Source organism: Monosiga brevicollis, genomic scaffold (genome assembly GCF_000002865.3).
Source record: "Monosiga brevicollis MX1 MONBRscaffold_27 genomic scaffold, whole genome shotgun sequence".
In the NCBI taxonomy this organism is placed as follows: Eukaryota; class Choanoflagellata; order Craspedida; family Salpingoecidae; genus Monosiga; species Monosiga brevicollis.
In genome coordinates this window covers 104,693-122,004 of record NW_001865064.1, presented here as the reverse complement: position 1 = coordinate 122,004, position 17,312 = coordinate 104,693, and the positions used below count along the sequence as shown (strand labels likewise).

Here is a 17,312-nt window from a genome sequence, read left to right as displayed (position 1 = left end):
CTCTCTCTCTCTCTCTCTCTCTCTCTCTCTCTCTCTCTCTCTCTCTCTCTCTGTGCGCGCGAAAGGCAGGGGGGCAGGGGCAGGGGGCAGGGAGGCGGAGAGGACGGAGGAGCACGGAGGGGAGGGGGGCATGGAAGGCGAGGGGGAGGATGGAGCTACAGGTCAATGGCGCCGCTCGCTCATGGGGTTGTTCTTTTCCTTGCTTTTGGCGTAGGGAGTTTCGTGCGCGGACGTTTTCGACACTGATTGACACCAGTCGCGCGACGAAGACGACGACGTTTGAACGGTTGTGCGGCTGGCTGTGCTGCTCCCTGCCCGCCTTCCCCGTCCCGCTCAGCTTTTGCGGGATGGCCGCTGCCAATAGCACGACAGGTGGGGAGGGGTCTGCCATGCAGCACATCTCTGCCATGGCCAATGGCGTGCACACGGTCCACGGCCACATTATCGATGTGGGACCTCGGTACGGGCACTTTCGCTTCGTGGGCGAAGGCTCCTATGGCGTCGTCGTCTCGGCCAAGGACTCCCAGACAGGCCAGCGCGTGGCCATCAAGAAGATGCTCCTCAAAGAACATCTCTCTTTCTCGCGCCGTACCCTCCGCGAGATCAAGATCCTAACCCGCCTCGAACACGAGTGCATCATCAACGTCATCGAGCTCATCGCCGCCAGTGAGCCAGAGTCCATCCGCGAGGTCTACCTCGTCCTCCGCCTCATGGAAATGGACCTTTACAAACTCATCAAGACCCTTCGCAAGCGTGGTCAACTCATCCCCCACCAACACACATCTTACTGGAGCTATCAAATTCTCAAGGCCCTCAAATACCTGCACTCTGCCAACGTCCTCCACCGTGACCTCAAGCCCCAGGTGTGTCCGCCCCCTCCCACCTTGTTCCGCCGTCTCAAATCCCGGGACAATCCCATTCGCCCGGTCTCATCTTGCCTCGCCATCCTGGACCCATAGAACATCCTAATCAACAGCAGCACAGACTGCGCGCTCGTCATCTGCGACTTTGGCCTGGCCCGCGTCGTTGACCCAGACAACCCCGAAAAGCTCTCGGAATATGTGGCCACCCGGTATGGATGCATGTGTGTGTGTGTGTGTGTGTGTGTGTGTGTGTGTGTGTGTGTGTGTGCTCGAAGCTGGCTTCCATTCGCTTCTTTCCTTCATCCAAAGCCCCTCTACCCCGCGCGTTGTGGCTCTTATGCCAAAACACCAACTGATGCTTCTCCCTGGCTTTGCGGCTTTTCTTCTACTCATCAAAAGGTGGTATCGGGCTCCAGAGATCACCGTGTCCACCGAATATTGCGACCAGGCCATGGGTACGCCCGGCGCATCGTTTTTTGCCCCTCCTGCTCTGCGCGTGCCTGCGCACTGGACGCCAACCAACTCATCACCCCGTTCGCCATTTTACCAGACATCTGGAGTGTGGGCTGCATCTTGGGCGAGTGCATCACCGGCCGACCACTTTTCCCCAGCCGCAATGCGGTTGATCATGTTTGTTCATGGCCCATGCACCACATAGCACGACCCCTGCTTGGCATGCGACCGCGCTTGCTGAATTGTTTCCCATGGCTGGTCGATAGATGAACCGCGTGCTGGATCTTGTGGGCTCACCCAGCGATGACGACCTCACCTGGATCCCCAAGGAGAGCACGCGCAGCTACCTCAAACGCCTAGACAAAAAAACGCGCGCCGACTTTGCAACCACCTTTCCCGGGGCCACACCCGAGGCTCTTGAAATGCTCGAAGCTATCATGCAGGTACGCACACGCACAGGGTGACACACAGACACACAGACGCAGGCACACGCCCTGATCCCTGTGTTGAAATGTTGAGCTCGATAACATCTACTTGTCGTGCGCGCCTGCTCCTCACCTCTGAAACCGATCGTTTCCGTAGTTTGACCCTCGCAAGCGACCAAGCGCGGACAAGCTGATCGCCTTTTCCTACTTTCACAACTCTGGTTATCGTGATCCCAATGAGGAGGTGTGAGCTGCCGCCAGTCTGTTGACTTGGGCTGACATTTTTTTGATTGTCGTCGCTCAGCTCACTACCGCTGCGCGCGCGCGCTCTCTCGCTCTTTTGTCCGCAGCCTGTCGCACCCCAACCGCTGTTGCCTCGCGAGGCCGACGTCGACGCCACAACCATGACCGAGTCTGTTCATCTCTTCACCAATGTTGGCTCTTCCATGGTGCCATCGTCTCATCCTTGCTGTGCAACGCACCCCTCATTTCTTTAGAATCCGGGTTCAAACCGCTGCTGAGGTTGAGCGCTACCGCCGTCTCGTTGAGGTGTGTCCTCGTCTTACTTTGCTCTCCCCATCCCCAGGCCTTGGTGCTCCGACTCAATCCTGAAGGATCCTCATACATGGCCATCACGTACCCGGCGCCACAGGAGCGCGCCGCGCGCGAGGCGGCACAGGCTGGCGCGACGGGCGAGGCCAACACATCCGTGGGGTCCACTGAGGCTGAGCCCATGGACACCCAAATTAGCGTTCAAGATGGGGCTGACGATGGAGCAAGGGGCGCTGCTAAACGCGACTACTCGACAGCGGAAACTCGGGGTAAGTGCCCAAGACGGGCAGGCGATTTGACATTTGCCCAAAATTCACCCCGCTCGCTGTCATCTGATCTCGTCATGCCATTGTTGTAGAAGCAATGGGCATGAGCCCTGACTGCTGAGCCCACACACTGAGTTTTCCCACCGAGATGTATTTCAGGTTCTGAACGGGACAATGACCTAGAGCCTCGCGAGCCCATCCCCGCCAATTGAGAAAAAAATTAAAAACAAAAACGCATTTGCACACGAGCAGAAAAAAAGAATGGGTTGATGTCGGGCAACACGACGTCTTGAGACAGCTTCTTCAATTATGTCAACGCCCGATAACGGACGCAACTTGGCACTGCCAGCAGGAGCGACAAGCCAACTATTTTCTTTCTCCTGGGATACGCAGCGCTAGTCGGGGAGCAGGTCGTCATCAATATCATCCCAGTTCTCCTCATCAGGGGGCTGAGAGCGTTGCGCGGCCGTCTTGGGACGGTTTGGCATTTGGCCAATGGGGTCCTTGTAGGACGCATCAAGGGCCTGGGGCTTGGGCGTTACCTCTGCCTCATGTGCATCCACGGCTGCTGCATCTGCTGGAAAGGCATTGGTCGAGCTACTGAGCGAGTTTGTGCCGCTGCTGGCCCGGGCTTTGGAGGCAGAGTGGCCGAGAGTGCGGCCACTGCGGGTGCGACGACCGCTGTTGGCGCGAGTCGTTGCGCTTCTCTTGCGCTCCGTCATTTGCTCAGCGCGCTTCAAGGCCACCGCGAAATCCTGAGCCTCGGGTAGATCCATGTCTGTGCAGATGCGAACAAGAAACTTGAGGCACTCAACATTGTCCGGAAAGAGGCGATGCGTCCGTTTGTACACTTCAAGTGCCTGCTGATAGTTGCCTGTGCGCCGATAGCACGAGCCAATCATCAAGCGCCACTTGACCTGTCCAGGCCTGCATACAGTTGGTTGCACCACGAGCCGAGTGAGGCGTACATAATGGCACGAAAACGCACGAACAGCCGGGGTAGAAGGCCATGCAGCACGTACTGTACTTCAGCCGCGCGCTCAAAGTACTGAATGGCTTTCTCAATGAATTGCGACTCGATGTAGTAGGATCCAAACCATGAGATTGTGGCAATATCCGACGGGAAGTAGCGAAACGCCTAAGGCAGCCAGGCAACGGGAGGTCAGACAAGGCTCGCAGTTGTCAGTGCTCACAGGGCAAAACACAAAGACGACGTCTTCTTGAAACGCAAATTGAATAAGAAACAGCTTGTGTTGTTGTGACATACCTCAAAGTGATACTTGAAGGCTTCCGACTTATCCTCCAGTTTGTCGTACAGCTCACCAAAGTGACGAAGTGCGTTGGGATCGGTGCGCACCAAGCCAATCAATGTTTCGAACCATTCACATGACTGATCAAAATCTTCGAGCTCTTCATAGACGGCAGCAACTTGGTAAACAACTTCGGCATGCTCGGGCAGCATGTCGGCGAGCTTGAGAAAGCAATCCAATGCCTCGTCAAGGTCTCCGAGGCGTCGATGGGCCAAGCCCAGGTTGTACAGGGCCTCAAAACAGCCAGAATCCACAGCCAAGGCCTCGTGATAAAACTCAATGGCCTCGGCGTGTTTATCTTGTGCCAGCAAACAATTGCCCTTGTTCACCATGGCTACGCAGAAAGACCAAGGTGAGGTGAGTCGGTTTGTCGAGACTCGACAGAAAACACATTTGATGCAAAACTCAAGACGAGCAAGCGACAAGAAGCCGCATCCAGTCCAGTCGAGTGCGCACCGTTGGGGTTGTATTTGTCGGCTTGAATGGCGCGATCAGCATATTCCTCGGCTTGCGTGTAGTCGGTTTCGAGGGCGTAAAGGAATGCCAAGTTGGTGGCGGCGGTGGAGAGCATGTGCGACTCCTTCTTCTCAAAGCCCTTGAGGAGCTTGACGGCTTTTTTGAATTCTTTGACCTTGAGATAGGAGAGCGCCTTATGAATCTCGAGTTCGCTGGCCAGTGGGTTGAAGGCCGAGGCCTTGATCTTCTCAATGCACCAATCAAACCCATCGGCAAAATCACTCTCGATCAGCGGGGCAATCAAGCGCGCTGCCAACAACAGGTAGCGCTCGGCATGCTTCTTGGCACGGCGCTCCAAGCCACGCAGCTGGTCGTCCTTGACGGCATCGAGAAACATTTGCACTTGTGAATCATCCTGAACGTTGAGATACTTATCGCCATCGGGATCGCCGTCCAACTGAAGCGAGAGCATGCGGATGAAGCCACGCTTCATGCGATCCCGCTCGCCAATGGCAACGTAGCAGAGAATGCAGTTGAAAGCCGTTTGAAAGTCATTCCCCGGTTCGCGTTCCTCCATACCCTCCATTTCCTGCTCGGCACGGCCGCACGCAATGGACCGATGAGTTGCAGGAACCACACACATATCGCCGTGGACCTTGGGCCGGTCCAACAAGGCCAAAGCAGTCATCCAGCCGTAAAACATACACGAATAGGCGTCTGCTCGAGCACATGTTCATAGGTTTTCATGGCATCAGCGTACTGGCCCATCTTGACAAAGCAATGGGCGATATTTTTGAGTACCCGATTCCTGTGACAGCACCACACCACACGCATTGGAGGTGAGAAACGGGTTGCATGTCATTTGCAAGAGCAGCACGATGAAAGGGTGCGCACTTGAGCTGTTGCTGATCTGAGGGAATCTGATCCAGGGACATGCGATACTGCTTGACGGCCTGCAGGTGCTTGCCCTGCTTAAAGTAGATGTTACCAATGTTGACGCGGAGACGACCGGCTCGGTCAAAAGTTTTGTTCTTGACAAGAACCATGAGTGTGTTGATGGACTCGGTATACATTTCACAGAACTGGTACACGTTGGCCAGCTGCACCAGCACCTGGAAAAAGGCAAGAGACGACGGCTGATGAGGTGGCAGGCGGACACGCACGGGAGGCGGAGAAGAAAAAAAAAAAAAAAAAAAAAAAAAAAAAAAAGGAGCCAGACGAGGCGGCGTACAGCAAAAGTCAAATCAAAGTTGAGTTGGTCGGGACCCAAGTGCTGCTCTCGGAGCTTGGAAAGCTGGCGCTCGAGCACGCTGGCTTCTTTGGCTTTGTCCAAGGCCTGATTCAAGAGGACGCATTCCAAAGGCACGCGTCAGCATACGGAGAAGCGCAGAAGGGAAAATTTTGTTACAAGTCAGTTGCGAGCTCGCTGACAACGATGCGAAATAGAGGGGGAAGCGGGGTCACAGAAACAGGGACCAAGGATGCTCGACGTTACCTCTTGAAATTTGCGCTTGCTGACTGCAAATGAGGATTCTTCCAAAAAATCATGGACCTTGGCCTCAAGGTTGCGAATGTTGGCCTCGGGGCTCGTGTCCTGGGTCTTTTCCAGAGGCGCCGGGATGTCGGTGGCCATCGGATCAAAGTTGCTTGAGCGGCCTGAGTGAGTGTTCCGTCAAAGGCGAGGTGAGCGCAGCATGGCCCTCGAGGCGAGGTGTGGGGGCACAGCAGGCTGACGGGACTCTGCCAACCTTTGCTTGAGGAGAAGCCAGCACCCTTGATGGCCGTCATGGGGCGGCGCTCGGCGCCTTCGTCCTTTGAGGAGGGGGGGCAAAAAATTAGCAAAAAGTTGAAACACAAAATAAATCGATACAAGGCCCAGCAGGGAACATATAGAAATAAAGCAAACAAAAACGATGAGCGCGTGAGCCTACGTCTGGATTGTAACCGGTGGTCAAGCGAGCAGCCGTGCCAACGCGGCCAGTCATAAGACGACCCGTCATGAGACGCTGTCCAGTCATCGGACGTCCGCCCGCGCCGCGACCGCGACCGGCGCTGGTGCGCAGGCCTGGGCGGCCCCCGTGCGCGGTTTGCAGTGCCTTTTGAAAGCCCTCATCTTCTTGGAGATTCTGAAGAGAAGCACACGTTTTGAGATCAGGTGTATTGGAGAAAAGGGTCTACAAGCAAGTTTGTTCAAGACTGGATCGGCAGCAGGTCGATTTCAGGCGCACCTCGACGTCGTAGGCGGCGTCGTAGTCGTCATAGCCACTACCATGCGGATCGAGGGCAGCCATCAAGGGGTCAGACGTCTAGTTCTGGTGCCAACGGTCCAAACAATGATGTAGCTTACCTATAAATGTCCGCGTCAGCCATGGTGGCTGAAGAGCGCGGGAATGGAAGAAGGCGGCACAGCTACGCGCACAGCGAGAGAGAGAGAGAGAGAGAGAGAAAGGTGGTCGTGAGCGGCACAGTGGTGCTCAAAAACACTTCCAGGAGACACCACGGCTCTCTCGCAACAGCTACACCGCTAACGGAACCCGAATTGCATTTGAAGCATCCGCTAGCGAGGCGTGGAAAGGGCCCGCAGCCGTCACGCGCACAAGCAACTCGACTGCCATTTCAGCATTTATTTCATTTTTTTTTGCAGAAGCACTTACTTGCTGGAAAAAAAAAAAAATCAGGCCGTGGTGATTCTCTGGATTTGGAGTCGAGAAACCACATTTCTCTTGATCAGCTTACGATCCATGTTGGGTGAAGATTTAAATTTTGCTGCATCTCTGAGTTTAGCCCTTCATCAGCTGCCCTCTCTTTTGTTTTGCTCCCTTGTCACGGCAAATTTCGTCGTCAACACCGAATGTTTACAACATATGTTTCAAACAATTTCTCGAATTTGAGCACTTCACTGCGTTCGCGATTTGGCGGCATGTGGTTTTTTCTTGGGCGGAGTCGAGTTTGGGCGCACTCGTCTTCACTTGTACCAGGTCGGGAGGGTTGGTTTGAATCAGGTTCGATTGATATGGCAGCGGCAAGATGACCTGGGCACATAATTAAGTGGATGGAAGAACTACAACGACAACAGCATGCACATCCACACAAGACAAGACAAGGCGCTCGGGTCGAATCGGGCTGACTGCAGTCCCTTCCTCTAGGCTTCTACTGCACACAGACAAGACACACACACTCTTTGGCATTTGCCGCCGAAGACAGGTTTACATGGCCCAAGAGGCATCAAAGGGATCCTCCAGCTTGGGACCCTCGGGCCACTCCTCATCCGTGACAAGCGCAGCGTCAAGTGCCGCCTCAATCTCCTTTTGGCGCAAGGGTGTTTGGCCGATGAAGACGAGCTCCTGTCGGCGATCACCATGGGGATGGCTGTGCACCTCTTTCTCAAGCAGTTCCTTGGACAGCTGCTTGACAAAGTCTTCCTCGAGCATGTCCACCAACCAGGGGCCCTCGGGGCCGACCTGGACGTACACACCGGCAGACGACCAGCTGCCCATCAAACGGCGGCCGGCAATCCACAAAAAGCCCTTGGAGCGAAGGACATTGGCAAAAACGCTCGATTCCTTGAGCTCGCATAGGTCCACCATGTCCTCATCATCCTCATCGTCGTCTTCATCACTGTCGCTCTCCTCCTTCTCTTCCTCGGTGTTGTTTTGAGGCTCTTCCGCTTCACCCTCGCTCATGGGCGAGCGGGCTTGTCGTCGAGCAACCTTGGCCTCGCTGCTGCCACGTGTTTCCTCATCGGCCGGCGCAACCTCCTCGGCGCCCGTGTCCATGTCAGTGGTGGGTGCATCCACTCTGAGAGTCTTGGGCAGCTGACCAGGGTGGGTGTGGGTGTGGTTGTGATTGTGAGGCTCCTTGGTGGTCTTCTTGGCCTCGTTCTCCTCCTGCTGCTCCTGCTCCTGCTCCTCTTCCTCATCACCACCAGGAACAACCTCCTGAATACCAAAGCTTTGGGTCAAGAGCTCAAAGAGGCGCTGAGGGTGGAAGGGGCGACGTCGGCGGTAGGTGAAGCTGGTGACACCGTACTCGAGCGTCTCTGGGGTGTGCTCCTCTCGGAGACTCTTGAGCCAACCGGGTGCATTGGTGGCCTTTTCCATGTCAAAGAGCTTGGTGTTGATGACCTCGTTGACATCGACCTTGGCGTAGTTGGCGTGAAGGACGCGGGCACCGGGGTTGAAGGAGCGGACAATGCCTTCGAGGCGCTTGATGTCTTTGCACTTGTCGGTCTTGTTGAGGATGACGACATCCGCAAACTCGAGCTGGTCAACGAGGAGGTTGACCAGATTGCGCTCGTCCTCCTCGTCCACGTTGGGCTCATCCGAATCGGGGAGCTGACGGGCATCCTTGAAATAGTTGGGCAGGCTGAGGGCGTCGACCATGGTAACGCAGGTGTCAATGTGGGCCACTCCCGGCAGGCTTTCCTCTAACCCAAAGGTTTGGGCAGATTCGGAATCAAAGGCAAAAGTCTCGGCCACCTGCATGGGCTCGCTGATGCCGGTGCTCTCAATGATGCAGTAGTCGTACTTGCCACTGGTGGCCAGATCGTGGAGTTGCTTGAGGAGATCACCTCGGAGGGTGCAGCAAATGCAGCCGTCCTGCAGGGTAATCATGTCTTCCGAAGCTTGAGAGATACCGGCAGCACGCAGGAAAGCAGCATCCATGTTGATGGTGGCCATGTCGTTGACCACGATGGCGATGCGCAAGCCCTTGGGGGCGTTGAGCAGCACGTGTTTGAGCAGGGTCGTTTTACCGGCGCCCAGAAACCCGGACAAGACCGTCACGGGCATGGACTTTTGGTCAGGGGCAACCATGGTGGCCGGTATGGGATTAGCGGGGAGGTGGGGTGTGGGCGAAGAGGGATAAAGGCAGAGGGGACGTTGAACCACGGCGGGGTCAAGGTCGACTCGACGTAGGAAAATGGGAGAAGAAAAATGCCGACACAGGGCCAGCAGCGACTGGAGAGGGAGGCGCGAGCCGTCAGCATCCACCACGTGTGTGTGCTAAGGCAACAGCCAGTGGGTTGAGCGTGGTTGAGCGTGGTTGAGCGTGGTTGATCGTGGATATCATCATGCATGTGCCAGCGGCACTGTTTCATGCCTGCTGCTGCTGCTGCTGCTGCTGCTGCTACCCAGCATGATCTCCTGTTGTGGTCAAATCGTGGCTTCGGAGTGCCTCAGCCCCGGAGCGTGTGTGTGTGTGTGTGTGTGTGGCGCAAGGGCGCTTCTCCTTAAGAGCTCATATGGGCGCGAAAAACAAGTGTCAGGCATTTTGGATCTCGGAGGTCGGAGTATGGGGGGTGATCTTGGTGAGTTCTCGCTCGTTTGCTGGGGTTCGAAACAGGTTTGCAAAAGCTGCTTGGCAGCACTGGTACTGCGCTGGATGTGCTGCTGCTGGGCAGACGAGGCGCTGCTGAGAAGTAGCCAGGAAAACGGCATCGCTGCCCTTTTGCCACCACATTTCTCGGAGCTCCGGAGCCAACGGAGCACACTGTGGAATTCAGAAGAACAACTTCACTAAAAGCAAAGCCTCACTTATTCAAATATGCACAGAATCTCAACATTCCTTAAAATAAAATATACCCTCTAACTTTTAAACCAACTCAACACCGAAACGCCCTGGCACACTTGTGAGCACAAACTAGTAACAACGTAAGCTGCATTTCCCACACCCGTGCGTGTGTGCGTGTGTGCGTGTGTCTGACCGTCGGCTGTCGGCTGTCGGCGCCATCGTCGTCGTCGTCGTCCTCCTCCTCCTCCTCCTCCTCGTTGTCCTCGTCGTCGTCTATTGAACGAGGATTGGGGCGGCGGGGTCGTCCTCTTCCTGTTGCGTCTGCCGTTGCTGGTGGTGGGAGAGGATCACCAATGGGTTGACGGCCATACATACGATTGGCTCGTCAAACTTGCGCGCCCTCCTCTCTCAGAAAAAAAAAAAAAAAACCATGCAGGCTGTACGCGGTTGGACCGGGGCTTTAGCCCTAGTCTGGGCGTTTCTGCAGTGCTCGATCCCTGTGGATGCAGATAGTACGTGTGCGGGCCTGTCTGCATTTTGCTTCGACTTGAGCGGGAAGGGGGAAGAATGGTTGTCTCATTCTCGCACCAAGAGGACACGGCTCACCCAAACGCTTCACCGTTCACAGGTAACGACTTGGACAGCAACGAAATCTTCCTGTGCGGCTTTCGGCCTCAGAAGGACTGTGAATTTGATTGTACGTGCCGTTCCCAGCCGACGCGCCTCGCTCTTGGTGCCCTTTGCTGATTCATCTCCTCATGTGCGCGCCCCCTTTCTTCCCTCCGCTTGAACTTTGGCTGGACGGCTATCCGCTCATTTGGTCCCCGGTACCACCTAAACAGCCGATGCCCGCTGTCAGCTGTTCGAGGCTGACCTGTGCACCCGCTTCCAGTCCAACGCCTTTGAAGAATTTGGCTTGCAGGAAATCTTTGCCCTCATCACACAGGACGAGGATGACCTCGACGTCTTTAGCTTTCGCATCTTCAAAAACAGCGACTGCACCGGTGATCCTTTTGGCTTTCGTGTCGAGCAAACCGATCTCAGAGTCGACGACTGCTCTCCCCTCAGCCTACCCTTTGTTGGCAACCAAGCCGACTTTCTCTTTGCCCGAGCCTGCCCCATTTGCGTCAAGCAGGCTGCCGGTGGCAACCCTGAACCCGCTGGATTTGTCACCAACGATAACGTGACCGCTTTTCATTGGCCCCGGCGCTCGGGCCTGTATTTCACTGGCAACCAGAACTCTGATCCCTGCCCGCTGCTCAATGGTGGCAACATGGTTGATTTTGATGTCGACGGCGTCATTCTGCCCGCGGACATGCCGCCATACGTCTGGTCCCGCTCAAACAGCTGGTCGCTTCTCCACACCCCGCCCGGCGTGCCTGCCACCGTTCTGCGCAACGTCTATTGCCTCCGTACGCCACCCCTAGCGTCGCTTTGTCATTGCTTTCAGTTTTGCGTCTTTCTGCTAGCGGCCCGCCCTATCGACCCTTGCACTTGAACGCCAGGCTTACCCCGTGCTTCTTTTCCTTCATCATCCTGTCGTTGTTTCTTTTTTAGGTCCGTCGGTTCTGAATAGTGCTCGCCGCCGTCGCGACGAAATCGTCGACCCTACTGAAACAATCAAGACAACTGCTGCCGTGCTGCGCCTCACCAGTCAACGCTCTCTGACTCTCGACATATCGGACATGGTGTGCGCCACCCCCAGCACCTACATTGATTATTCAACCACGCAAGGAGCCGGTAGCTTCAGCACGAGCCTTGATGCTGATACCGCCACGCTCACCGTCAGCTCGGCTTCTTCAACCATCATTTGGCTTCGCTTTACTGCCTTTTGCCCAGGTACACCCCTTCGGCAGCACTCTTTCCCCGCCACCCTTGCGCCACTGTGCCCGCTCCTACAATGCATCGCCCTGCTCTTTGCCGCTCGGTGCGCTTGACTCACATTTGCTTGGGGCGTGCACTAGGCGTGTTTGCCCACGCCGCTGCCACCTACGTTCAAGGCGGCCAGTATAACAGCATCATTGCCCATGACACACTAGCGGTAGCTCTGGAGACCCTGGCGGCCAACCATCCGCTTGCATCAACACCGGTGCTCTATGCCGCCGCCTTTCCAGCCGGAACCAATACCATGGGCTACCATCCACAGGCCGAGTCACTGGAACTTTCTGCCAGCGTCGGATGCGACTTATCCTTTGACTTCCCAACCTGGGTGGGCCTGCCCAGCGATACGGCCTTTGCCTCCTGCGCCCTCAGCACCCTCGCAGCGACGTTGACCACTTCTGCCATGTTGACTAGTTCCAGCCCCGTGGCTTACCCACTCGCAGTGGCCGCAGATGCGGGCCCCCGCCTTGAACAAGATTTGCGACCCGTGGTGACTGCCAGCGGCGCGGCCCTATTATCCAGTCGCCACTACACCCTCTGCCACAGCTCCTTTGCACTATCCCTCGTCGAGTGGCGTGCCGCACCCTTTGATGCCGAGCAGCTGTGTGCCCCCCTGGTACTAGACCTCTGTCTACCCGGCGACTCGCGCGTCGTTCGTGCTCTTGGCGGCTACACTCAAGCCGTCACCAACGTTACATACATCCGCCTCACCCAAGGCAGCACTGGCACGCATCGGGTCCTTTTGTACCATGCCAGCTATTGCCGTTCCGGCCCCGCCGATGTTGAGCTTCAGTTCGCTCCTCAACTACCAGCTATCAACGCTTCAGGAAGCGTGGCAGGTGCCTGGTTCTTGACCCAACGACGCTTGCCAGCCCAAGACCTGGTTGGTGAGGGCTTGGATGTTGGCCAACGTGGCATGCCTTTGCGTGATTTTCCCATTCCTGCTATCCCTCTCGATGACCCGGCTGTGCCTGTCTCAACCCGACTTGTGGCTGTCACCCGCCCCAACGGACTGTTGGGTCGCAACGACTTTTTCTTGCCCATTACGCCCGGGGCCACCATTGCCATGGCCTTTGAGCACCTGAACAGCAGCAGTAGCACTGTGTCCCAAGTGCGCTGCATGGGGCCGTCTAGCAGCTGCGATATGGCCTGGCCCTACCGAAACCTGGCCATAAGTCCCAGCCTTCCTGTGGGTGAAGCCGCGATCGTGGAGTGGAGTGGGTTTGCGCCTCTGTCCAAGACCAAGTCCGTTCTCGCCCCCCAGCTGGAAGAGGTTCTCTTTAGTGGAGGTCATGCTGTTTTGAGTCGCTGGACCAATACGATTCCCGGATTCGATCCGGCCGAAGTCCGTCTCAATTCAGTTTTAGTGAGCCCCTTACCCACGACCTGCGCTGCCATTGACCCGGCCTCGTGTGTCCACGCTGGATGCGCACTTGCGTGGGACTTGACCCGGTCTGCATGGGGCTGTCAGAACCCGGCCCAGGCCTCGAATCGACGCACACACTTTTATGTGTCCGGCGACACCCACTTCTGGCAACAGGGATGGGTGGATGGCCGTTCAGCTTGGCATGGCCGCGCTGATGAGCTCTTGTTACCCAGCAACGACGGCACCTCTGCCATTCTGGTCGACATCCCCACTCTCCTGTCCTGGTCCCCAACCATCTTGGAGGAGGCACAAAGCTCACCCGTGCCTGGTGTCCTTGGTCGCATCCATTCTTTCAGTACCACCTCGGGCTCTTTGATTTATAACAGCTATGGTGTTGCTGTCGAAGTTCTAGCTGTGGGCTGCCCCATTCCCGACGTTCGGTACTATACAAGCACCGACACGCTGTTCCTGCTCTTCGACTTGCACTTTCTGTCAACATACACGCTGTCCATTGACGGCGTGGAAGTTGTTGAAGAGGAGTGGCTCGCATCGAATCTCTCGCCGGGTTCCCAGCAATCTTTCACTTTCTTCATCCAGAACCCGCGTTGTGGCAGCTCGTCGCACACCTTTAGTTTTCCGTTGCTTGTGCCACCGTCCATCGCTTCAGACCTGGTCTTGACCGGGGTAGCATACAACGTGGCAGAAGCACACTTTGCTCTCAGCATGCCGGTGGCCTCGGTGTCTGCTTTTGTGATCGAGGTGGCTCTTTTATCGTCTGACGGATCCGTGCTGCGCCCTGCCTCTCTCTTCTCCTTTCCTGCCGGTCTGGACGTGGATGCCGTGAACCCTGGCTTGCGGTCTTGCCTCGTTGACCACCTCGCCAATCATTCACATCATGTCGATGCGTGCTCGGCCCAAGGCATCTTCAACTATCGCTTTCGCTTTACCCTTGCCCAACTACGCGGTGCTGCACAAGTGCGAGTCATTCTTCGTGACCGTTTGAGTTTGTCAGCCTTTGCCACGGCCTCGGCCTTAACCGCTGCCGTACCGGCCCTGGTGGAGCCCCATGACTTGAGTGCTGTGAAGAAGTTGGTGGTGCAGCGTGATCCAGCCATGAGCCGCGTCGACGTTGGCTTTTGGCCTGGTGGATCTGGTGCGGAGAGCGGGTATCTGTTGCGCCTCATAGCTGCAACGGAGTATGGTGAGCGGCTCGAGCGGGATGTAGTCACCCTGAAGCCTGACCCAGTCCCCAGCTCGGGTGTAGTGCAGACCCTCTACGTGAACCAATACACTCGTTATCGCTTGACTGTGTTTCCTTTGGCGCCTGGCTTCACGTGCGTGGCTCCGTCGGCGTGCTCCGTGCTGCGTGTGCCCTTGGGTGAGCTCATGGGACCTGCGGCTGAGCAAGAGTTTAGCATGCTCGAGACTATTGCGGCCATCTCGCCTGCCAACGACTCGGTGACAGTCGAGGAGGGTAGTCCCTACGATACTCTGACCGTTTCCAGCGTGAGCGCCTTCAACGCCACGCGCATGTGGATGACCGTCAACTCCAACAACGAGACGCAGGTTGCAGGCGTGCTGCTCGAATTTGACCCCGCCTCGCAGGAACTGAACATTGACGGTCAGGCCGTGCTCAAGACAACCCAGGATTACGACCTGGAGGAGGTGAGCCTGGCTCCCTATGCCGTGTACAACGTCAGCATCTCCCCCGAGCTAGGCATCAAGAGGTGCTTCTCGCCGGATATTGTGTACCGCGCAGCGTCTCAAAGCCCTGCTCAGCCGGACCGCATACGCGCTCTGCGCTTCCAGTCGCACAGCATTCATGCCAGCGTTCCGGTCTCATACCCTGCCAATGGGCCCGTGTTGGGTCATATCATGTCCATCTCGGCCACAAGTGGACGAGGCTTTACCATGGATACCAGTGCTAGCACAGATGACGAAAGCGGCACTGGCGATGATTCAACGGTAGATTTCACCTGCCGCTTGTCGCACAGCCTCAACGTGCGCGAGGATGTTTACATTGTCGTGGGCCTCAACCGTAGCTATCACTTTAACGTTTCGCATCAGGTTGTCGGACGTGGGAACTCCCAAGTGAGCGAAGGCAGCAACCAGGCCGAGTTGGGCGAGATTTTCATAAACACGGCGCGCAGCAGCGCATCGAGTGGAGCTCAGCAGCGCGTGGCCTCTTCCGTCATGCTGGGTGCCCTCATTGCCGCTTTTGTCATGGCTTTGGGTACCATCTTTCTTGTGCACTTTTTGGTGGATCGTTGGTCGGCCGCCGAAAAAGCCACTGTCCTGGATGAACTGGAAGAACAGATTGAAGAGATGCTGGCATTGCGCTTTCCTGCTGTCGAGGCCGCTGGTCAGGTGGAGCTTCGGGATCGTATTCTTGAGCGCTCTTCTATCGCGCTTCGTGCTGAATTGTCTCGGAGTGCGTTTGGGGCTCTGCGCGAAGGTGCCATGCAGAACACGGCCAAGACGTTTGAGGGACAGGCCAAGCTGGTGGTTTGCAGCATGGGCGAAACGGTGCCAGCTCGGCACAAGGCGCTGGTTTTGGCTGAAACTCGCGTGTTGGGTAGCCTCGAGCATCGCCATATCATGCAGCTCTTGGGTGTCGTTGTGGCTGAGCAGCCAACGCTAATTGCCTGGCGGTGCGATTGTGAAGGGACGCTGCGAGACCTTTTGCGCAGTGCCACCCGAGAAGCCGGGGACGCCGAGTTGGCACTGCCACTGGTTCACCGCTTGGACTTTGTCGTGCAGGCTAGCCGTGCGCTGCAATACCTTCATTCGTGTGGAATTTCACACGAAGCGGTGGCTGCCAAAAAGTTCTTCGTCGACGACAGCCGCAGTATCCGCATCGCTGCATTGGGCCGGCGTGGTGGCAACTTGCAGCACCGTGCCACGCGTGAGCGCTCCTTCTCCGTCAGTTCGGTTCAGTCAGGCTTTGACAATTTGGAGACGTCGCGCCAGTTTGACACGGATGTCATGCAATGGATGGTTCGTGCCCTTTTGCTTGGGGTGGAGAGGGTCCAGTGGAGCTGCTAGCATAGACATTTACTGCCAAAGCCAAATCGCGTGTGTCTCACTCAATTCGGTGTCATAGGCGCCTGAAGTTTTGACGGGCCAGACCGACCCGAGCTTTGCCAACGATGTGTACAGGTTGGTGACCATGTTCGACCGTGCTTGTGCCTTTATCTTTGCGCCTGTGGACTTGAGTCCTTGCAGCTATTTGAATGGCATCTGATGATCCAATTCTTTTTTTATTTTCATTTTTATCTTTTTTTTTTTTTCCTCTTCCTTCCTTTGTTGTTCTTTTGCTTTTGTAGCTTTGGTATTTTCTGGTGGGAGATGCTCACTTTTGCGCGGGAGCCTTTTGAGGGACTGGCTCTTCCTGCATTGACAGCCTCTGTCTGCAACGGCGACAGGTGAGGCAATACCGACCGAGTATTGTGAGACCGCTGGTCCTGAGAGCTCGGCGGTTGTGGTTGACTGGACTTGTTTGCGTAGGCCAAATCGCCCGCCATTGTTGGGCGACACACTTTGGCGCATCGTCCAGGCCTGCTGGTCACCAGAGCCTCAGGATCGACCCAACATTGAAGATGTTGGACAGCAGGCCGAGGAGGTGCGGGCAGAAATCAAGGCCATCGAACTTCATACGGGTATGTCATCTTGAGTGATTTGTACAAATAGCCAAAAGCGACCAGATTTTTCTTAGCGCTACCAGGGCTTTTTGCTCACAAGATGTGGCATTTTCGCAGAGGCCTAAGTTCGTGCGATAGCGCCATGGGCCATCAACGATACGGGACGGGAACATGGGATCCCTTTCATGACATTGTGATTTTTTTTTTCTTTTTTTGATCTTTTTTTTACAACAATTATTATTTTACATCTGATGGAGTTGTTGCTTTTCAACTGCTGTTCGCATTTCGCTGGCATGGGATGTTGGAGAACGCGTCGATGCAACCATTAGAAAGGCATGATGGGTCAAAGGTGGATAAGAAAGAGGGACAAGGCAGACGAATGCAAAAGCCAACATTTAGGAACCCAAGTCAAGGATGGCATAGACGAGAGGGAAGATAGTCAAAAAAAGTTTCTTTGGTCCATCATAGAGCCCCCATCATGTCAAAGACAACAGTTCGTGTGACAGTAGATTTGACTTTTCGAGTCATGCGCGCGCACGGAAAGCGCATCCAAAGAAGATGGATTAGAGTGCTGGTAAATTAATGTGT

General features: G+C 55.8%; 5 protein-coding genes across 5 annotated transcripts; 3 read left to right on the top strand and 2 right to left on the bottom strand.

Moving 5' to 3' along the window:
- Positions 1-347: 347 nt before the first annotated feature.
- On the top strand, positions 348-1,991 carry MONBRDRAFT_35273 (uncharacterized protein; the record flags this gene model as incomplete). Its single annotated transcript, XM_001749017.1, has 6 exons — positions 348-863; positions 960-1,072; positions 1,263-1,318; positions 1,414-1,493; positions 1,583-1,759; positions 1,899-1,991. The coding sequence occupies 6 exons, from the start codon at positions 348-350 to the stop codon at positions 1,989-1,991; spliced, it is 1,035 nt and encodes a 344-aa protein (XP_001749069.1).
- MONBRDRAFT_33920 (uncharacterized protein) lies at positions 1,962-2,781 on the top strand. The gene is made up of 5 exons (XM_001749016.1): positions 1,962-1,985; positions 2,092-2,153; positions 2,239-2,290; positions 2,394-2,562; positions 2,652-2,781. Exons 2-5 carry the CDS (start codon positions 2,146-2,148, stop codon positions 2,678-2,680), a joined length of 258 nt encoding a protein of 85 aa, XP_001749068.1. The 5' UTR covers positions 1,962-1,985; positions 2,092-2,145; the 3' UTR covers positions 2,681-2,781.
- Positions 2,782-2,954: 173 nt separating this feature from the next.
- MONBRDRAFT_11191 (uncharacterized protein) lies at positions 2,955-6,616 on the bottom strand (the record flags this gene model as incomplete). Its single annotated transcript, XM_001748954.1, has 9 exons — positions 2,955-3,486; positions 3,582-3,697; positions 3,827-4,203; positions 4,326-4,980; positions 5,031-5,133; positions 5,220-5,437; positions 5,821-5,981; positions 6,074-6,137; positions 6,554-6,616. The coding sequence occupies 9 exons, from the start codon at positions 6,614-6,616 to the stop codon at positions 2,955-2,957; spliced, it is 2,289 nt and encodes a 762-aa protein (XP_001749006.1).
- A 915-nt stretch (positions 6,617-7,531) lies between these two features.
- MONBRDRAFT_11190 (uncharacterized protein) lies at positions 7,532-9,139 on the bottom strand (the record flags this gene model as incomplete). Its single annotated transcript, XM_001748953.1, has 1 exon — positions 7,532-9,139. One exon carries the CDS (start codon positions 9,137-9,139, stop codon positions 7,532-7,534), a length of 1,608 nt encoding a protein of 535 aa, XP_001749005.1.
- A 1,127-nt stretch (positions 9,140-10,266) lies between these two features.
- MONBRDRAFT_38524 (uncharacterized protein) lies at positions 10,267-16,440 on the top strand (the record flags this gene model as incomplete). Its single annotated transcript, XM_001749015.1, has 7 exons — positions 10,267-10,348; positions 10,465-10,533; positions 10,679-11,248; positions 11,394-11,675; positions 11,801-16,080; positions 16,187-16,246; positions 16,414-16,440. Coding segments are annotated over 7 exons (5,370 nt in total), but the record flags the coding sequence as incomplete, so codon positions are not given.
- Between the last annotated feature and the right edge of the window lie 872 nt (positions 16,441-17,312).